This window comes from Macaca thibetana, chromosome 11 (genome assembly GCF_024542745.1).
Source record: "Macaca thibetana thibetana isolate TM-01 chromosome 11, ASM2454274v1, whole genome shotgun sequence".
Taxonomy (NCBI): domain Eukaryota; kingdom Metazoa; phylum Chordata; class Mammalia; order Primates; family Cercopithecidae; genus Macaca; species Macaca thibetana.
In genome coordinates, this window is record NC_065588.1 from 95,110,513 (window position 1) to 95,131,309 (window position 20,797).

A 20,797-nucleotide genomic window follows, 5' to 3' on the forward strand; every position below is an offset into this window, starting at 1 on the left:
TTCCTGGGTTCCAGTGATTCTTGTGCCTCAGCCACTCGCGTAGCTGTGACTACAGGCATGTGCCACCATACCCAGCTAATTTTTATATTTTTAGTAGATATGGGGTTTTACCATGTTGCCCAGGCTGGTCTCGAACTCCTGACCTCAAGTGATCCACCCACCTTAGCCTCCCAAAGTGCTGGGATGAAAATTATTTTTTTTTAAAAACTGATGCATTCCAGATACCACAGTAGTTTTGTGAGCAATAAATAATTTGTCAGACTCACAGAGTAAGCAACTTAAGGCGGACCTGTTGTAACTGGTGCATTCATAATATGAAATGGCTCTTCTCCTAGACATAGGGTTATTATACTGTGTGCTGGAATTAATTTTTTAAATGCAAGAGTTTCCAGAGTAGAAATTAATTATGTTTATGAAAATAACATTTCAGGGTACAACATGTATTGAAGTACTGAGTTTTGAAAAGTTTTGAGAAAGAAATATAATATCAGCCATAAAATTTCATCTGGGGCCCAAATTCCTAGAAAAGTAGTGAGTTAAGTTTTTTTCTTTTTTTTTTTTGAGATGGAGTCTTGTTCTGTCACCCAGGCTGGAGTGCAGTGGTGCAACCATGGTTCACTGCAGACTGGACCTTCCAGGCTTAAGTGATTCTCTCACTTCAGCCTCCCAAGGAGCTGGAACTACAGGGATGCATCACTTCACCCAGTTAATTTTTTTTTTTCTAAATGTGTAGAGACAAGGTCTTGCTATGTTGCTCAGGCTGGTCTTGAACTCCTGGGCTCAAGTGATCTGCCTGCCTCGGCCTCCCAAAGTGCTAGGATTACAGTTGTGAGCCACTGTGCCTAGTCTTAAATTTAAGTTTTTTTTTTTTTTTGGAGGCATTGGAAATGGGGTCTTGCTCTGTCACCTAGGCTGGAGTACGGGGCACAATCTTGGCTCACTGCAACCACCGCCTCCTGGGTTCAAGTGATTCTCATGCCTCAACCTCCTGTGTAGCTGGGATCAGAGGTGTGAACCACCTCACCTGGTTAATTTTTGTTATTTTTGATACAGACAGGTTTCACCATGTTGGCCAGGCTTTCGCATTTGTTAAGTTGGCCTCAAGTGATCCACCCACCTTGGCCTCCCAAAGTGCTGGGATTACAGGCGTGAGTCACCTCACCTGGCCAAATTAAACTCTATTTTTTTTTCTTTTTGTTTGTTTGTTTTTGAGACAGAGTCTTGCTCTGTCGCCCAGGCTAGAGTGCAGTGGTGTGGTCTTGGCTCACTACAACCTCTGCCTCCCAGGTTCAAGTGATTCTCCTGCCTCAATCTCTTGAGTAGCTGGCATTACAGGCACCTGCCACCATGTCTGGCTGATTTTTGTGTTTTTAGTAGAGACAGGGCTTCGCCATGTTGGACAGGCTGGTCTTGAACTCCTGACCTCAGGTGATTCGCCTGCCTTGGCCTCCCAAAGTGCTGGGATTGCAGGCATGAGCCACCACACCTGGCCGTAATTAAGTTTTACAATGTCTTAATCTGTGAAGAAGAAGAAGAATAGTACGTGACCTACTTATTTCACCAAGTTATTGTGCAGCTCATGTTTAGTTTCAAGAGACAGGAAACTTTTTCACAGCTAAATGTTTAGGGCTTGGAACACAGACGGAACACATATTTACCGAATGAATGGAATCATATAACACATTCAAAAGGCCTTGGTAAATGGCAAAGCATTATGCAAACGTTAGTCACTACCGTTACTCATTATCATTTTTAACTGGTCTACTCTATTGGTGCCGCTTGTGCCTTTCATAAACTATGTCACTGCCAACACACTTCTGGTTAATTGTACCAGAAACTGCAGACTTCCTGTTGGAAGAGTCCTCATATTTCCTGATAAAGGCAGAAAAGGGCTGCCAACTTGCTGAAGAGAGAAGGAACATTTGTCATTAGCGCACCTAGGTGTCAAAAGGCTGCTTGTAGAGCCTGGAAACAGTTCCATGAAATAATGTTAATCGCCCCTTTGCAATTTCATTTGCCTATTTTCTCTCAATCCCTGTCACATATATTGCAAAGTCTCATTTAGTTTTTCTGAACCTGAATTACTATGAAACCCAAACAAATAAGGGTAAATAAGGATAGACTTACAACTGAGATATTACTAATAATTTAATGTTTACTTCTTTGATGGTGAAGTCAACACACATTTGAAGGTATATAATTTTATCTTCAGTTCAGAATTCTCTCTTAGCTCTGGAAATTTTTTCTTAAAATGCAATGCATGTCTCGCTTTCGTTACCATCTTGTACCTTGGGTTACCATGACTTCAGCTCAGAAAATACAACACAATTGCATTCAAATCTAATCACAAAATAAAAAGAATATAACCAATGTCCAAAGTTTTCCTCCTAAAGGTGGACTTCCTTTTTGCTCAATTGCTAGCAATCCAGTAATTTACAATAAATTATCTCTCTTTCATTATGGTTTGTCCTCTTTCCCGGAGCATTTTCAAAAATTGCTATAACATCTTCCAACAAAAGCAAACAAACTTCTTCCCTTGCCCCAATATCACCCTCAGTTTCCTGCTCAATTACTCTAATCTTTAAGCAAAACTCCCTGAGAAGGGTCTAGATGGTCTCCACTTTCTCTTTTCCTGTCCTCATCTGAGCCCACTCTACTGAAACAATTTTCCATTTTCCTTGACCTATGGGACACCCTTGATCACTCCTCCATTCCTCAGCCTCTTTGGCTGCTTCCTGTTATCTGAACATCCCTGGAGTGTTAGTCCTCAATCTTCCCTTCCTTCTTGGCTATACTAGGTGGTCTCTTCCAGCTGTGACTCCCACATTCGTATCTCCAGCCCAGACTTCTTCCCTAAATTCAAGACTCAGACACCCAGCTGCCTGCTTGATGTTTCTCCTTTCGCATTTATTAAGTCAGCTCAACCTTAAATTAAATGCCAGAGACCAAGCTCCTGATGACCTCACCTCCTTGTAAGCTTCCTTATTTCGGCAAATTTTAGCTCTTTTTTTCCAGTTCCTCAGGTTCATAATGCTGGAGCTCTACTTTCTCTTATATCTCACATTCAATCCAGCAGCAAAGCCTATTGAATCTACTTCTAAAATCTTCTCACCATCCTGTCACTACTTGCTCCAAGCTACTCCCTTTTCTCATTTGATTGATTTCATTGGCTTCTTACCGGTCTCACTGCTGTCATCTTTGCCCCCTAAGTATCTCTTCTCAGTACAAGAGCCAAAATGACCCATCTAAAATGAAAGCCAGGTCATTCCACTCAGCTCCATTCAACACAGAAGATAATTCAAAGTCCTAACAATGACCTGCAAGGTTCTCCATTCTCTGGTACCCACACTGTTCTACCTCCCTACCCTCCTTTCCTACCCATCTTCCTCTTGCTCTCTGGGTTCTTGACAGCAAAGCACATTCTTGCCTCATAGCCTCTGCATTTGCTTCTCTCTGCCTGAAATGTTCTCCCTCCGGCTACTATAGGCCTAGCTAGCTCCCTCACTTCCTTCAAGTTTTATTCTAATGTCACTTTTTCAGAGAAGCCTTCCCCAGACACCCTAGCATATTACATCCAAATTAAGTCTGTGCTTTTCACTCTGTAAAAGAATTATTCTTTCAAGCAGAAATTATTTATTTATTTATTTGTTTGTTTTTGAGACAGGGTCTCACTGTCACCCATGGAGTGCAATGGCACGATCTTGGCTCACTGCAACCTCCACCTGCTAGGTTCAAATGATTCTTGTGCCTCAGCCTCCCAAGTAGCTGGGATTACAGGTGTGCACCACCACATCTGGCTAATTTTTGTATTTTCAGTAGAGATGGGGTTTCACCATGTTGGCCAGGTCTCGGACGCCTGGCCTCATGGGATCCTCTCACCTCGGCCTCCCAAAATACTGGGTTTACAGGTGTGAGCCACCGCACTTGGCCTCAAGCAGAAATTTAAAATGTAAAAAATGTTTGGTGCATAAGAACCTCTCTCCGTCACCCTGATATTCATGCAAAAGTAGTTACTGGTCATCTACTGTGTGCAAGGCCTGGGTCACAAAGTGAGTATGGATCAGTCTTGCTTTTAATCAACATCTGTGGAATGAAAATTGCTTTTTCCACGAACAGAACCAGTAGTAAACTGGGACTGACAGCTGATGGTAGGTCTCAGAACAGAGCAAGTAGATGACAGCTCCATCAACTCGATAACCCCTATTAAGCCCTGGAAACCTTCTGGGAGTCTGCTGATATTATATAGCTAGTCTAATAAAGAAACTTTTATGAATAGAGCCCTCCAGTCAGATTCTACCAGAGATGAAATTTTCTGCCGTGTTCTAGCCCTGAAAAAGAAGAAAAAAAGACTTTTTCTCTGTTTCTCCCTTATGTTTGTCATAATACTTTCAACACTTCAGGGTATTCAGAAATTGACCAGAAAGAAACCAACAAGAAATATGAAAATTTCAGAGTGAAAGCTAAAGGAATAATGAAGTGCATTCCTTCTTCTGGATGATAGTGCTTCTAAAAGAAAATGAAAACAAACTTGAAGAGCAAACAAAACAGCTTCAAAGGCAGAAAAAAAAAGGGCATCCCAACAAAGGAAGCCTTGGCCAATAGCCAGCAAACTCAGTGGCTCCTTGAGCAGAGTCTGGCATGAAATGAGACCTGTCAAAGGATGCAGTCAAACAAATTCAGTGCAGTCAAGGGGTAAGGCACCAAACATCTCATATGCATATTTTCTTTCAGCAGTGACAGCCCCACAGTTGCTTCGTCCATGGACATTAACTGAACCCTGCCTAGAAAATCAGAAAATTAGAGCCTTTTGTTTCTCATGAGTTACCCAGAGGCTGTAGGCCAGCATCTGATTACCTCTTCCTTCCCACCATTGGAGACAGAGGAACACTCCTCCTTCTCACTTCTTGAGTGAGTTCTGAGATACATACTCAGTCCTGTAACAACTGCAAGTGATTTAGATTCTTCTCTGCAACCACACTGTCAGCTTCTCAAGTTCCCTGTCTGTGTCTATTTATTTCTAGTTCTAAAGTGTGAAAGTTTTATGCATGCACCCCACTGGGTCTTTTTATAAAGGGTCTCAGCTGAACTATTTCATTTGCAGGAAATGCTGGAGTCAAGAAAATGCTGCTTCCTGCCATTTCTCCATCTTTCTGAAGGGCAGTCTTTCCAAAACTTCATGATCGTGACCTTCCCCTGTGCCTATGGGGAAGATTTTTGGACAGATCAGTTATCACCTGCTGGGAAGGAAAAGCCAGGCCAACAGTTGTTTCTCTAACAACATCTGCATGGGTGACCCATGATTGCTGGAGTCAGCATTAATCAACCTACCAAGAGTGGGAGGAAGTAAACAACACATTTGGTTCCATCTAAGTCCACTGGCATGATATAAATTCTAACACTGTCTTCCCAAGTTTAACTTTCCCTCCCTTCCCTTTCCCATTCCTCTCCAGTCTCCCTCGCTCCCTCCTTCCTTCCTTCCTCCCTCCCTCCTTCCTTCCTTCCTCCCTTCCTCCTTTCCTCCCTTCCTCTCTTCCTCCCTCCCTCCCTTAACTCTAATTCTGGGACTGATATCGCATAAAAGAAGTCCTCAGCTACTAAAGTAGGAGAGTAGGAGAGAACTATAGGCTTATGATATTCCTGTTATTCATTTGTAGAGATAATATATAACCTGTATTCCCTAATATGACAGTTGTAGCCCTAAATGGCATTACACAATTGTCTATGAAATCTCCTTACAAGAAAAAAATAGAGCAGGGAAAAAAAATGAGCACTGCCTGTACAATCCAGCTTTCATTGTGCAGCTCCCCAGGTTCCAGGGATGTTGCAAGGAATTTAAGTCAATTGGGATCATGCTGTTTATAGCAATATGGGCTGTTTTACTTGTTATCCCTCAAAGTCTGGATGCTATCAAATATTTTTCAGGACCACTAAAAAGCAGAACATTAATAACTAATTCAGAAAAGCAGTGATCAACTTTTTATCATAACATGAATGACTGAAAAAAAACTAGATTTTGCAAAGTAATGTTGTTCTTTGTAACATCTCTTTACAATATACATTACATCCCTTTCTTGCAAACAGAGGTTGTCATTTCCTTTACTTAAATTCATTTATTAACTGGAGGCCAAATGTTTGTTTCCTGCTTCTGATAGAAAAGATGTATTGGGAAGAGTCATTTATTCAATGATGTTTATTGAGACCCCAGCATTTCTTCATTTTATCCTTGTGAAAAATATGAAAAAACAAAGTGCAGTTGAACAATCCTCTTGAATGATGCCAAGCTAAGAGGTCTCTAGTAGAAAGCTACACAGTTTTTTTTTTTCAGTTCTACTTTATTCAACACTTCACTCAATACATTGATGGATGACTTCAAAGGTTTGTTGTTTTGAGGTAAGCTTCTTAAAATGAGTACATTACATAGTTGAAAAGGATCACTGATATACTGAGTAGCAACTAAGTCTTAGAAAGGTCTTGATAGACTAGGATTATTGAATGAGTAACTTGATAAAACTGCTTTATCTGGAAAAGGATAATGTAAATCCAGCGCTGCTGAGAAAGGAGGCATAGTTCATGGCTATTGATAAAGGCTGGGAAATTTTCATGAAGAAAAGCTCAGTAAGAATGAATGATATGTCAGTGTTGATCTGCCCAGAGCTGGGGAACCAGGATGCTATACGGCCCACATCCCCCTTATCACATGGGATTGGCAAAGAGCTGGAGACATTTAACATAGTGAGGGGAAGATATCAAATTGTCTTCAGTCTTAAAAAACTCTTCCCAGCAAAAGGGAGCAGATGCATTCTTAGTTGTTTCAGAAGATATCATGAACTATATAGGAGTTATAGGGAGGCTTATTTCAATTCAATTCAATATAAGTTAAAAGTTATATCAACTAGACCTTTTCCAATCATGGGGCTGCCTCACAAAGAGCAGGCCAGATTTCCAGTGACAAGTTTAGGCAGAAACTTGTGGCTGTCTGTAAGGATGTATTCGAACGGGTGCCTGCATCAATTAAGAGACTACATATATTTTCTGGCCCCTTTTCATCCTAAAAGTCTCTGCTTTTCTTTAACAGTACAGTTGGTTATCTGTATTCTCAGTTCTGCATTCTTCTGACTGCACAGAAGAATCTTCTAGCTATTAATGCATATAGAGAAAAGCAAGTTATCACATATTTTGTGATCCTGCATTCAAACCTCATTAAAATAGAGGCGCGTACAGCAAGGAGGTCACGTCATTTCACAATGGTTTACATGAAGCAATTGTTTACTATCTCTGATTTGTAAAGAACGAAAAATTGGATGTCAGGAGCAAAGGATTTTCTTCAAATACAATGTTTATCCATGCTACTTTAGAGGTTTAATTCTCTACTGAAGTTGCATTTACATAAGGTATTAGATATTCTTAATAGGATTTTTCAAGGAACTCAAAATACTGCATTGGAGCCTTTGGGGCTTTGGACTTTCTAGAATGTCTCATGTCTGCTAGTTCCCAGTTTGCAGAGATAATATAGGGTGTTCATCAACACTGTGGTTCACATGATGGCTGTGAAGCTAGGCTGTTTGCATTGGAATCCTGGTTCTATACTTTGCAATTTTTGTGGCCGTGGGCAAGCCACATAAATGCTCCATGCCTCAATTTCCTCCTTATAAAGTTGTACTAATCAGTGCTGGCTCTGACGATGATGATGATGAACCACCAGGTCTAAGCTAGACAGATGATAGTCTATTGTTCCAGGCAGTATATTTCCCTAAAAAACTGGAGACCATCCCAATTTGTGTCTAATCGGATATGTTGTAGAGCCCTGTGGTTTTATGATGCCTATAGCCTTACGTAAAGTAATTTGGTCAACAGAATTTACAGAGTGTTTATTTTAGAGGAATTAAAAAATGACTGCGGAAGAGTCAGGCATTGCCCCCACATAGCCAACATACACTTTACCAAAAAAGCAGCAAACATTTAAAAATGAAATATAATGAAATATTTTGAAATACACTAACTCATAAACATCCTTTAATTTTTAAAAGTATTTAAGTATGGATATCATCCATAATTCCTTTTCCAAAGAGCACCAGTGTTAACTAGGTTATAACATGAATAGGAGCTTCTTGGACAGTGTTTGCATTCATAAAAACCATGATTTCCAAGTCAGTGAAGAGGTATTAGTTTGAGCTTACAAGATGGAAAACAGAAACAGTTTTGTAAGATGTAGCTAAATATGAGATTTACTTTAAAATGCATTTACTCCCAGATGCAGTTGAGAAAGCATAATGTAGAAGAAAAAGAAGTTATCTTAAAATAACAACAATAATTTCTAAAACAACCCAAACGTATAGTTTCAGAGTTTGTAAAATACTTCGAAAAAATACCATTTTATTTGTGCCTCATAACAGTGGTGTGAGGTGGGCTTTAACCTCAGTCTAGGAAGAGAAAACTAAGGCTCTGTGTAGCTAAGAAGCTTGTCCAAGGTTACAGAGGTAACAGATATCAGAGATGGGATTTTTCACTCTGGTCTCGGTTCTTCAAATCTGGCATTCTAACAAAGCTCATCAAATTAAGTATGAACAAATGAAATCAATACTCATCTGATATAGCAATTTTCCATCAGACAGTCTCAGAATTCCAAAGTCAGAGTGGATTTATTCAGCTGCCCATTATTGCTATTTCTGCTGGCTTAGAAACCAGCCCCTCTTCTAGTAGCAGCGGCCTGGCTGTTCATGGGAGCAGGTGCCTCCTTACTCCTCAGTCCACATGGTTCAGATGGAGCTAAAACCACCCCTGGTGTGGGACCTTTGTCTTGCTAATCAATCTGTCTCTCTCTCTCTCTTTTCTCTCTCTCTCTCTCTCTCACACACACACACACACACACACACACACACACACCCCTTTGTAATTAGCTCAGGGAAGGACACTTGATCCAAACGAGGCTCACTTGAACTGATGGAACACAATACTGAGACTTTTTCTTTTTTGAGACAGAGTCTCGCTGTTTCTCAGGCTGGAGTGCAGTGGTGTGATCTTGCTCACCGTGAAGTCTGCCTCCTGGGTTCAAGCAGTTCTCATGCCTCAGCCTCCCAAGTAGCTGGGATTACACGCACCCATCACCATGCCCAGCTAATCTTTGTAGTTTTAGTAGATATGGGGTTTTGCCATGTTGCCCAGCCTGGTCTTGAACTCCTGGCCTCAAGTGATCCACCGGCCTCAGCCTCCCAAATTGCTAAGATTACAGGCATGAGCCACCATGCCTGGCCTGGGAATCTTTTTTTTTTTTTTTTTTTTTTTTTTTTTTTGACACTGTTGGAAAGATAGGTTCTCTTTCTTGTAACTTCAAGTTAAAGAGCAATTTGGCTTGAAACTCTCCACATGTAGAGGAAGGCTGTTTGGGAAAAGAGCCAACACAGAGAACAGCAGAGCCAAGAGATGGAGAGCCAGAGAGCAATGCAGCAAAACAGCACCTGGATCCAGGACTCCTGCCCTTTTCTGCTTAAGCCATCCTGAGTTGCAATTTTTGTTACTTACATGCATCTGGAGAAGTCCTTGCTGATAAATTACTTTAGGCCTATACATACAGAATTAACTGAGACACGGCCGCACGAACAGCCCTATTTCCACTAGATGTTAAAAAACCTTCTTTTACTTTTTTTACCACTGGAAAAAGAAAGGGAAGAAGGAGAAGGAGAATAAGAATCAGAGAATTCTCCTACCCTTGAAAATTTAGCAAGGGCAGATTATAACAGCAAAAACTGACCTGTGGACCCAAGAACTGGACTGCATGTAATAAGAAACATTCTGAACATTTAACAAGTGGAAAAATAACCTGCTGGGCCTCTTTGTGAACAAGTTGCTCAATGTTGACAAGCCTAAGGCACTACTAAATATCACAAGGTCAATTCCACTGAAATAGGATTTTTATATACTGTCAGACTTTTTGTTTAGTTTTTTTGAAAACAGAATATTTTCTATTGATATCTTCTTTTTCTTTTTTTAAAAATCCATGGTCTGGTTTTAATTGGAAACAGTACCCTTGGTTAAGCACCAGCACATGGAGACAAGGTGGAGACATTGGAGCTTCTCTAGCAAAATGACTGGAGGTGTTTAGGGCTGACGGGGGTCTATGAGAATCAACTCTGGCTAATTTGCCTTCTTGATGAACTTGACGGGGAAGAAAATAATCTAGACCTGTAAGATGAGTATCAAAGCCAGAAAAAGAATCCGAGTGATTCTCCCACTTCTTCCAATTATTTTTTTTTTAACACTTAAGTACAGTATACACAAGACACCAATCATACTGACATTAGTGTGGCCTAAAAGACACTCATCATACTGGAATTTCTAATCCCAAAGTTGTGTCAGATAGAGCAGGGTGTATTTGCTAAAAGAAAATTAACTGACCATACTAAAAAAAAAGGTATACAATACATCAGGTTTAAATTCCAAGTATAGAAGCACGGTTTTCCACTTTTGTGTTGGTCATAGCTGGCTAGTGGTCTAGAGTTCTTGACTTGAAACAGGGCACAGGTATCATCAACATTCCAGATGATCTCTGAAGCTGGGGTGTCAGCTTGTCAACCTGACGAGCTGCCAAGTTGGAAGCTCCTGATGGAAGAGCTTACTGAGTGCATTTTTGACCTTCTTTTTTGGTTATGTATGATCTGTCTGTGCTTAAGTATTAAGAGCTGCTCTTTAGACCTTCATGGAAGGAAACGTTGAAATCGTGGACAAGCTGAGCCTTTCTGAGTAGTGGCTATGTGATGAAAATCTAAATTAAATACTAGGCATTAACTTATGGACATTAAACACAAAATCTGATGTGACGCAGTAATAGGAAAACTTGTTTAGTTTGGGGAAAAAAAACCACTTTCTTTTCTTTTCTTTGAGACAGAGTCTCCCTCTGTCACCCAGGCTGGAGTGCAGTGGCACCATCTCAGCTCACTGCAACCTCTGCCTCCAGAGTTCAAGCGATTCTCCTGTCTCAGCTATCCTGTCTCAGCTGGGACTACAGGCATCCACCATCATGCCCGGCTAACTTTTTTTTTTTTAATTGCTTTTTGAGTTTGTGGCACTGTGACTAGCCCAAGAATAATGCCTACGGTCTGTCTTCTCTATACCGTGACTGAAAGTGAACATCATTTCTAAAGTACTCTTAGGAGTACAGCTGTATTAATGACTTAACTATGCAGAGCTTCCAGCTAACTTTTGAATTTTCAGTAGAGATGGGGTTTTGCCAGGTTGGCCAGGCTGGTTCCAAACTCCTGGCCTCAAGTGATCCGCCCGCCTTGGCCTCCCAAAGTGCTGGGATTACAGGCATGAGCCACCGTGCCCAGCCAAAAAAGCCACTTTCTAAAATGCTGTTCCTTTCAACATAGTTGTGCTATTTTCTGAAAACTGATTCCATAAATTCCAATAAAGCCAGAGCAGTCGGTAGAATTTCTAGGAACAACAGGCCTATTCTCTCAGGAAAAGTATATAAAGGAGAAGTTACTGTCCTGCTTCTTTCCCAGACATGGCAAAGTGTTTGCCTCATGGCTTTCTGGGATATCCATGCTTTTAAAGCTAACAGTGCTGTGCACAATATATTTCAATAAAGTTCCAAATTTCATTTAAAGAAAAAAAAAGCCCTCTGACTTGATATTTTATCTAACAGTGTTACAATAATAACGTGTTATTACCATATGATATTTTTTGTTACAATTTTGTAATCTGAATTGGTAGAGAAAGATGGCATCCATCCTCTGCTTTCCCTGGCTTTGAGATCATTCTACCCGGATCCCTCTGCATCGTGATATATGCTCCTAGGCAGATGATGTGTTTACACAATTAAAATAATAAAAGAAAAATGCAAATTCCATTCTCAATCTACATGCTAAATATGGGTAACATTGAAACAAAAGATGGTCTTTATAGAATGCTACAACCACCAGAGCACTTGCCCTTCAACTCTTTGTCATCAATTGGCCTACAATGAGTAGAGACCTTTGAATTAGGGACAGACAGATGATGTGTCTGAACTGATAGTCATATCTGTCTATATAGTGCTTTCCAGTTTAGAATATGCTTTCATATAAATTATCTGATACATACAGCCTGAGAAGCAGACATCATCCACATTTTAAAGACAAAAAAATTGAAATTCAGAGTCACCACACAACTTGGTCCAGGTCACACAGCCAGAAAGAAACCAAATCAGAATTCCAACTGAAGAAGCCACGAAGGAAACAGCATCGACTATTTGGAGAAACACCACAAGCGAGAACTTGTTTGTAGACAGAGTTAACCCCACACCTACCTACAAAGCTTTTCACAAACATGGGAGACAGGCAGCGTTCTGACACACCGTGCAGGGTCTCTGCTGAAGGATCAACAAATAACCAGGGTAGTTTTGCATTTAAAGATTTCATGGTGTTAACCATGAGCTGATTCAATCAGTTTCCATTAAACTACTGTGATTTTATCTTCTGCTTGCTGTGCCTACACAAATGGAATCTATTACAGCACATGGGAAACAAGAATTTGCTGAACTGTTTTAAAAATATTTTATATCATTTGAATACAGAGGCAGGCACAGGGCATCAGGGACTACAGAGGTACAAGGATAGGGTTAGGCAGGCCAGGGCTTGAGTCCCAGCTCTGCCATTTACCAGCTGTGAGGCCAAGCACTCACCCTGCTTGGCACATGTACACATAGGCTCTTGTGAGGATTAAATAAGATACTGCATGTGCAATCCCAGGCATGAACCTGGTCACAGCAGTGCTTCTGTATGGCTCAGCTTCTACTTCCTTTCCTTTAATAGTATCAAAACAACAAACATTGGAAGAATGAAAATGTAATATACAAAATGCTTTCAAATAGAGAAGTAAGTGATCTAGTTGTATTTATTAATACTATTTAGATTGAGGAATATTAAGCTTGCAACTGAATTAATTTTCTAATAATTTAGAAAAAGTTTTTAGTGCCCTAGGTAATACTGTTTTTTTGTAATCTTAGACAAGGGCATTCAGAACATAAAGACTTTAAATTATACACTATTCTCACTAATATTTAAGCTAAAGTTTATGCAAATATATGCATTTCTTTTACTGTTGAGAAGCCTTTGTTGTGTGAAAATACAAGTACTATTTCATTTTCTCATATGTATTTCTGTAAATGGAAGCCTTTTATAAATGGCTTAACTTGCAGCATTTGGAAACTGTTTTTTTTTTTTTTTTTGCCTGAGTTTGGAGAATGTGGACTTAACCTTATTCATTCCATCACTCTCTTATTGTTCATTTTAAGCGTACTTAGACTTCTAAATATCATTCAAGAAAACTTCTGAAGATTGCAATTAGGTCTTAAATACTGAAAATATTTTCCTCCTTTGGATATATTTTCCATTTACTATCTCATTTCCACATAACTCAGAATTAAAAGCTGATCTGCCAGGTGCTGTATGCACATGAATAGTGTGTTGGACACCTTGTTTGTGCTAAAATGAGATAACAGATGTCAAAGTACTTTGAGAATTTAAAATCACTATGCCCATTACGGTATAATTATACAAATGTGAATGCAACATTTATTTATTAAGGGTATGGAAATGGAGGAGTGTTTCAGAACTTTTGGGCTAATGAGTCCAGTTTAGAATTACAGGCTGGAGAAGCTATGTCTTCAACATGATAGGAAACCCATCATTCAGATGTATTTCTATCATTACATTCAGTTCATGCTGAACTCAATTTTGTTTCTTGCATATTCATTTAAAATAATTTGATGCCAGAGTATTGCTTATAACAGAATAATAGCAAACAATACTCACAATATTTGCAAAACCTCTGTATTCCAAGACAGGTATTTTAAATATTGTTTCAAATTGAAAACAATCAATTAAACACTATTCTAGCATTTTATTTTAAATATCTGCCAACAAATTTGACAGGTAAAATGGACATTAAATTGATCTCAATTTAACTTTAAGCATTGGTTTTCCAAGTTAAGCAAAGCACTTCCAAACATCTGGTAAGCAGACCTCAAGAAGGCAAAACTCCTGTGAATTACTGCAGCCACCAGGAACTTAAGGTTTCTGGCCTAGGGCTAGAATTCCAAATCACTCTAGTGGTAGCTCAGTTAAACTTGAAGTAGAGGGGTTTCTAAGAACATAAATGTGTCCTGGTGATTTTCTCTCAACTGCATTCTTCTTTCTTTTGGTAGGTAAGAAAGAAAGACTGAAGGTGGACTTTTCCATTTTAGTGGGAAACAGACTGGTTAGGCAAGCATTAACCAAGCTACAGTAAGCTTCTTGGGAGAAACCCCTTGGGAAAGAACTGTAGGAATGGAGCTCCAGGTTGGAAGGAGGTATAACTGGCTGCTTGCTTGCAAGAATTTTAATTGCTAATTCAAGTCTTTAGGAAGACCCAACTTGATTGCCTAAACACAAAACTTTAGGGGAAAAAGTATGGTCTAGAGAGATATGACAGGTTTTTAAAAAAGTAAATAAATTTCAAAAAGTATTACAGCAAATGACCAAAAATAAGATAGAATAATAATAAAAAAACCCATCAGTTGAGTGGTTGACTGGTGGAAAAGTCACATAAATTGAATTGGTCAACAACAAAATGACAGAGTATTTCATATTTCGACAGGTTAAAGCACTATTTTTTAAGAGGTATGCATTCATTGCTCCATGGGTTTTGGCCTTGCCAGACTAGTGATCATGCTCAAAACTGCAATTAACATCACCCAAAGAGCTGCAGTTCCAGAATCCCTTTTTCTTATTGATCAGATTCATGTGGTGTCATCTCCTATTTTCTCTGCAGCAGAAGTGCTGTATTGAACAGCAGGCTTTTAGAAAGCTTCTAATAAGCTCCCGGTTGCTGATGGAGCCTGTGTCTCTAGCAGTCACTCGATCATCGTTAGTACTCCACGTGAGGGGAATGCATGCGTGCACAGGTGCTCTCGTTCACCATGTCCCATCAGCCTGCTTATCTCACTCTGCTTTCTGCTTTTGGGCTTTTCTCACCTGGCCAGATAAAAGCCCATACCATTTTCCCAAGGCTAAGACAATTCTTGTAAGGGATGCATTTCTGATTGGAGTGACTCGTTAAAAGATTTGTGCTATTTGATACTACTGCCCCTGCTTGCGAACCTCAGGCAGCATGTAAGGGTGCAGTCTTGCTAGGTCACCTCTGAGTGTTTATACATAGGTTGAAGGGTAAGTCCTCTTAAAAAAAACTCCTGCAGTTTATGTAGAAATTTCATAAATTATGCGAGCAGCTGAGAGAGGTAATTCTGTTATACTGAGGTTGACACAGTCAATAATAGCTAATGCTCATTCAAGAACTATCCTCCCTTACCCAGGGAAGAAATGGGCTCAGAAAAGACCCAGTTCATATTAATACATAAAGACTACATGGCTCAAGGTTAAAACAAACCACATCTCTGACATGTTGTCATTAAGGAAATTTAACCACATATGTGATTCGAAAATATAATAAGTAACAGGAAATAAATGAAAAGTTTGGGGGGAAAAAAGCTTTCAGAGGCCCTATTTAAAAGAGCATCAGTGAAAACAGTAATAAAAATTAAAAGACAATACCTAGCAACAGAGAAAGAGAAAATTATTCTTATCTTGTTTCTCCTGTATTTTCCATCCCCTTTCAATAAAAGATTCTCCATAATCCCAGCATTGCCATTTCCTGCACAAATAACCCAGAGAACATTTCAAAATTAAAGGAGCTGAAAGAAGACACAGTATCCCAGGCCTTCTCTCCCCAAGGCAACTGCAGGCAGAATAGCCATGGTTTCCAGAACATTCTCTTCACATTTGTCTCTCGTGAGCTGCAGCATACAATGTTTACCAGTGGCTTTAAAAATAAAATCTCACTAAACAGTTGAGAAAAATATTTAACAACCAAGGCAAAGCAATTACAGTCAAATTTTCACCTCAAGATTCCCATCTTAGGTGTGGGAGGCAGAGAGAAGACTCCTGCACATCAGTCTGAACCTAGAATGAGGATGAAAAGAGTTGATTCTGCCGACAGTTGACAACAAATCCATATTTTTGCATCTCAGGGCAAAATGCGGAGCTACCCGCCCATCTGAATGTGCATTAAGAACAGCGCCACTGTTCGGTTAAGGCTGACTCAAGTTTCTAAGCAGCAATCCGAGGACAGGCTAGACATGAACATCCATACCAAAAACGTGGAAAGGTCCGAATGTGACAGATCTCCCTTTTCAATTATTTGTGCCAGAAAGCATCACTATTTTCAACTATTCAAGGTGACAATATGAGACAATGCAACTAGTCCCAGTAGAGCATTTCTGTATGAATGTATAGCTTTGGGAGGAAATTAACCACATCACACAGGGTTAATTCTTCCCTCCAAACTTCTGCCCCGTTATCCAACCAATTTACATTTTGTATTCTAAACTTTTATTACTCATTTTCATTATGATTTTACTTTGACACAGTATTATTCCCTGGGCAAGACTTTCTGGGTGCAATGAGATCAGACATAATTTCTTCAGCAGGAATGCCTAACAAGGACATGTGTACACATTCCATTCCCAGACATTTCTGTCTAAGTCTAGTTCAGATGAGCAAGGAATGAAAGGCGGGGCATAAAATGATATAAATTCTACTTAGGCATGGGCAATAAGCATCCATAGGAAGCTACTGTTCAATATTAAAAGGCATTACCTGATATGGTTGAAAAAGATATCACAAAGGCTTATAACACCTTACCTGAGCCATCTGCCTCTCCAGTTTTGATCGGGGAATATCATCAAAGTAGTTTTCATTTCTTCTCCTCCTTGCATCGCCCTGCATGATAATGTGAGGAACGTCTAGGGAGCCACCAGTGGTGTAAGTGCTTTGGCTAAGTGATGGAGACAACTGAGGAGGAGTGTGATTACCACTGGGTTCCTGAATGGAAATACATCATGAAATAAATACCATGTTCCGTGGCTAACCTTTGGTTTCAAAATTGTGAAATACTGACAAGACAAACTGTGGGGGTGGGGAGTCGCTTTTGAAGCAACAGCCAAGGAATGAATGACATTCCACCATTTTATTAATGGCACAATCTAGTCAATACGTTTTTCCCCTAAGTATTTCAGGTCAAAGGTCTGAAATATCAAGAGTCAGGTTCTGTTTTCCTAAAGCAGCACCATGGATGGTCTCAGAAGGGAGGCACACCTATGTTGGGCACCTCTGACACTACTGTTTGTGTTTACAGGAAAGGAACTGGGCCCTCGCGTGGGCAGAGCGTCCTCACCATGGTAGATGCCATGATGAGAAAGCTAAAATGGGACCCAATGGGTCTTGATCCTTCATCAAAGAATGGTCTGACAACAGGGTTGGGAAGAGGACACAGTATGGCAACACAGCATGTCACACGCACAGACTGCAGAGCAGTGCATGCTACGACAGAGGATGCTTTTCCAAGGCAAAGACAACTCCATCCGAGGGAAACAGGTCAGGAGGAAGATAGGGGGCATAGACAGCTCAGCTCTACTGTTTGCAAGTAAAACAGGATTGGGATCATGGTGTTTCTTCAGATCCCTTCTCCTGCAGATATTCTGGACCTTCTGTGATAGATTTAGGTCCTACACTTTTTCTCGGAAATCTCTGTCTTTGATCTTTTTTTGTTCCCCTAAATCTCTTCCAGAGAGCCAGAATGAGAGGTTCAGAAGGGGAAGGAAAAAGAGCAGGGTAAGTAGCAGGAAATTACTTCTCTAAAGAGTTATTTTAGGATGACTACACTGATGGTGCTTATATCTTTCTCTCCTTCCATGTAGCAAAATGAAGGCAAAACAAAAATCACTTTTTTTTTTCTAATTTATTTGACGCTCCTCTTTCTAATGGGTGAAATTTCTATTTGTACTTTTATGACTCCCAAAACTCTCAAGTAACCTCCAAATATCCCAGTGTACCCTAATGCCCCCAGTAATTAATTCAACCAGTATTCATGTAGTCCCTACCCATCCCACTCCAGTCTCTCTCAGGAGGCTAAGCTCGTCCTCCTGGAGCTAATTCTCTTGCATCCCCTGAAATCCTTGCGCATTTTCTTCTCCTCCAAAGCTGAATCAGACTCCAAATCCTAACAGCTCCTCTCCTGCCCCACCCTCTGTTATCCTGGCAGTGGCTATGTTGTTTGCTGAAGTGTATTCATAAGAGGCAGGCCACTGCATTTCATCACGACGGTTACGTCTGGGTGCATGCTTGTATTCATCCCTTCAGAAAGGAAATCAGAAACAAGCAAGTGCAGGACAAAAGAAAGAGAGCAGAGCGGGCACCCCACAGCTTTCAGGGAGATCTCAGCTTTTTGATGAATTTTAGAAAAGTTCTTATAGGACGCATGAACACTGGTGACTGCCAGCCACTTCTTGCCACTGCCATTTTGCCTGGAAATCATCTCCCTCATTTTCTCTCTGCCCTTTCCTCCCTCCCTTCCTTCACTTCCCCTTTATTTCTCTCTCCCTTCTACAGGTTCTCTCTAGTTTCCTACCTCATAATTCTTTATTTTTTTTTTTTTTTGAGATGGAATTTCGCTCTATTGCCCAGGCTGGAGTGCAATGGCATGATCTTGGCTCACTGCAACCTCTGCCTCCTGGGTTCAAGCAATTCTCCTGCTTCAGCCTCCCGAGTAGCTGGGATTACAGGTGCGTGCCACCATGCCCGGTTAATTTTTTGTATTTTTAGTAGAGTCGGGTTTCACTGTGTTAGCTAGGATGGTCTCGATCTCCTGACCTCGTGATCTGCCTGCTTTGGCCTCCCAAAGTGCTGGGATTACAGGCATGAGCCACTACGCTGGGCTCCTACCTCATAATTCTAAAGTGTAGTTGAAGAAAAGAAATACCGTTTATTAAGTAAGGTTTTAGATTCTCTATTCTGAATTTTTGAAGTGGGTAAAGTTGGACAAATTTTACTTCTTGAAAAAACAGAAGACCCTAAGGTTAATTTTAAATTGCTCTTTACTTAACTGTGGTCCTTGATCGATTTTCTTTCTGTGGGTTTGAGGAGTCTGACAGAAAACTCATTTCCGCTCTCCTGGTGTAATGGGGTGTGGGATGGGAGGTGAGGGAGTGGTTCTTTAAAGGTGGTGATTTGTCAGGCTGAATTCCATTATAGATGGATATCTAAATCTAAAAAATATATATTTAACTAATCTAGAAAAACAAATCTTGTTGTAGGGAGATTGATTTTACACAGATACGGTAAGCTACAAAGAAAAGAGCCTGCACTTGCTGATCTACTGCTTCAGTTGTATAAAGTGCATGTTTATAAAACCTATAAAACTGCACAAAATAATTCTTTTATTTCCTTACTCTGTTGCCCAGGCTGGAGTGCAGTGGTGCAATCTCTGCTCACTGCAACACTCCGCCTTCCGAGTTCAAGCGATTTTCATGCCTCAGCCTCCGGAGTAGCTGGGAATACAGTCGGGCACAACCACACCTGGCTAATTTTTTCTGTTTTTAGTAGAGGCAGGATCTCACCATGTTGGCCAGGCTGGTCTCAAACAAGTAATTCTTAAGGGCAGAGAACCAAATGAATGTGCTTGGCACTTACCCTGAGGGTGATGGACCGAGGGGGCTTCTGTGGGGGATCGTCGTGCAGCCTGTCTCCCAGAGATGCCAAAATACGTTTCCTGTGGCCAATCAAATTGATTTTTAAAACCTGAAACAACATATATTTGGGTTAAATATTTCATTGGAGAACAAATAATTTCTCTATGTCCTAAAACATGTGGGGTGAAAAGAGATTTGTGCAGTTACCCCTGCACCATGAGCTGTGGTGTGACGTCAGTGTGACTGTTTTGAAGTCAAGAAAGATTGCGGTAGCATCTGGGAAGCCTGGAGTGGCTAAGTAGTAGGGGCAGAAAGAGAAGGGAGGACGGTTCTCCTTCTACTCATGCTGCCTGAGAGTCTTATTCCCAATGCAGCAGCCTCAAGACCTTGCCAGAAGAGAAGCCAGCTCTTCTCATAAGCAGCTGAAAACTCACAGGATAAAATCTGAGTCCGGACTTGGCTTCGGGATAATGGGGACAGGCTGCCCTCTGTCTCTTTCCCTCCATCCAGGATATGCAGTCACGCCAGCCTCCTCTAGGTATTGGAAGCTCCACATTAATTCTCACCCTGGGGCCTCTACCCCTGCTCAATCAATCACCTGCCTGGAACGCTCCCTCTCCCCACTGAGATTTTCAAATAACCAGGGAATTCTCATGGTTCTGGACACTGTTCTGGTGCTGTCTCCTCAGAAAGGTCTTCTCCCATCTCCTTATTGAAGGAGCCACGTCCTCAACCCCTGACACGCTCTCCATGATGATCCTCATTTTATCATGCTCTGAAAGCACTTTCTTTACAGGCTTAGTGTTTGTGTTTTGTTCCACCCTCTCCAGGCAAGCTTTCTGAGAGCAGGGCACTGGCATATGTTGATCACTATTATTTCCTCAAAGCATAAAAGGATGACTAAAAAAAAAATAAGGGATTAATGAATATGAAAGAATGAATGGTAATAGAGAGCTGCAAAATTAGAGTCATCTTGCATCAGGATACGGTTAGAATGAAGGACTATTGGGGTAGACTCAGAGCCTCCCCAGGATGGTATTTTGAATCTGACCTTGTTGCAAAGGGCACATGGTAGAAGAGCTCTCAAAGGGAACTGAGAATTGCAGCACCTCAGTCCTCAGCCCCATTCCTGGTGCTTTACCAGGGGCACACCCCTTTCAATCTTCCCAACTTCTCTATCTGGAAGGAGTTCTCACTTGACAGATGAAGAAACTGTGGTTCGGAGTGGTTAAGTCACCTACCCAAAAGCCAGCA

The 20,797-nt window shown here is 40.7% G+C and overlaps 1 protein-coding gene across 14 annotated transcripts in view; it reads right to left on the bottom strand.

Annotated features, from left to right (window-relative positions):
* Positions 1-20,797, bottom strand: part of ANKS1B (ankyrin repeat and sterile alpha motif domain containing 1B) — a 1,295,786-nt gene that overhangs the window by 79,505 nt on the left and 1,195,484 nt on the right. For 11 of the 14 annotated variants that reach the window (XM_050749329.1, XM_050749335.1, XM_050749332.1 and 8 more), the window contains 2 exons: positions 19,545-19,652; positions 16,719-16,898 (listed from right to left, as the gene is read on the bottom strand). In XM_050749329.1, coding sequence (XP_050605286.1) covers positions 16,719-16,898; positions 19,545-19,652 — 288 coding nt within the window. The remainder of the gene's footprint in view (positions 1-16,718; positions 16,899-19,544; positions 19,653-20,797) is intronic. The other 3 variants (XM_050749334.1, XM_050749333.1, XM_050749322.1) reach the window with 1 other exon arrangement.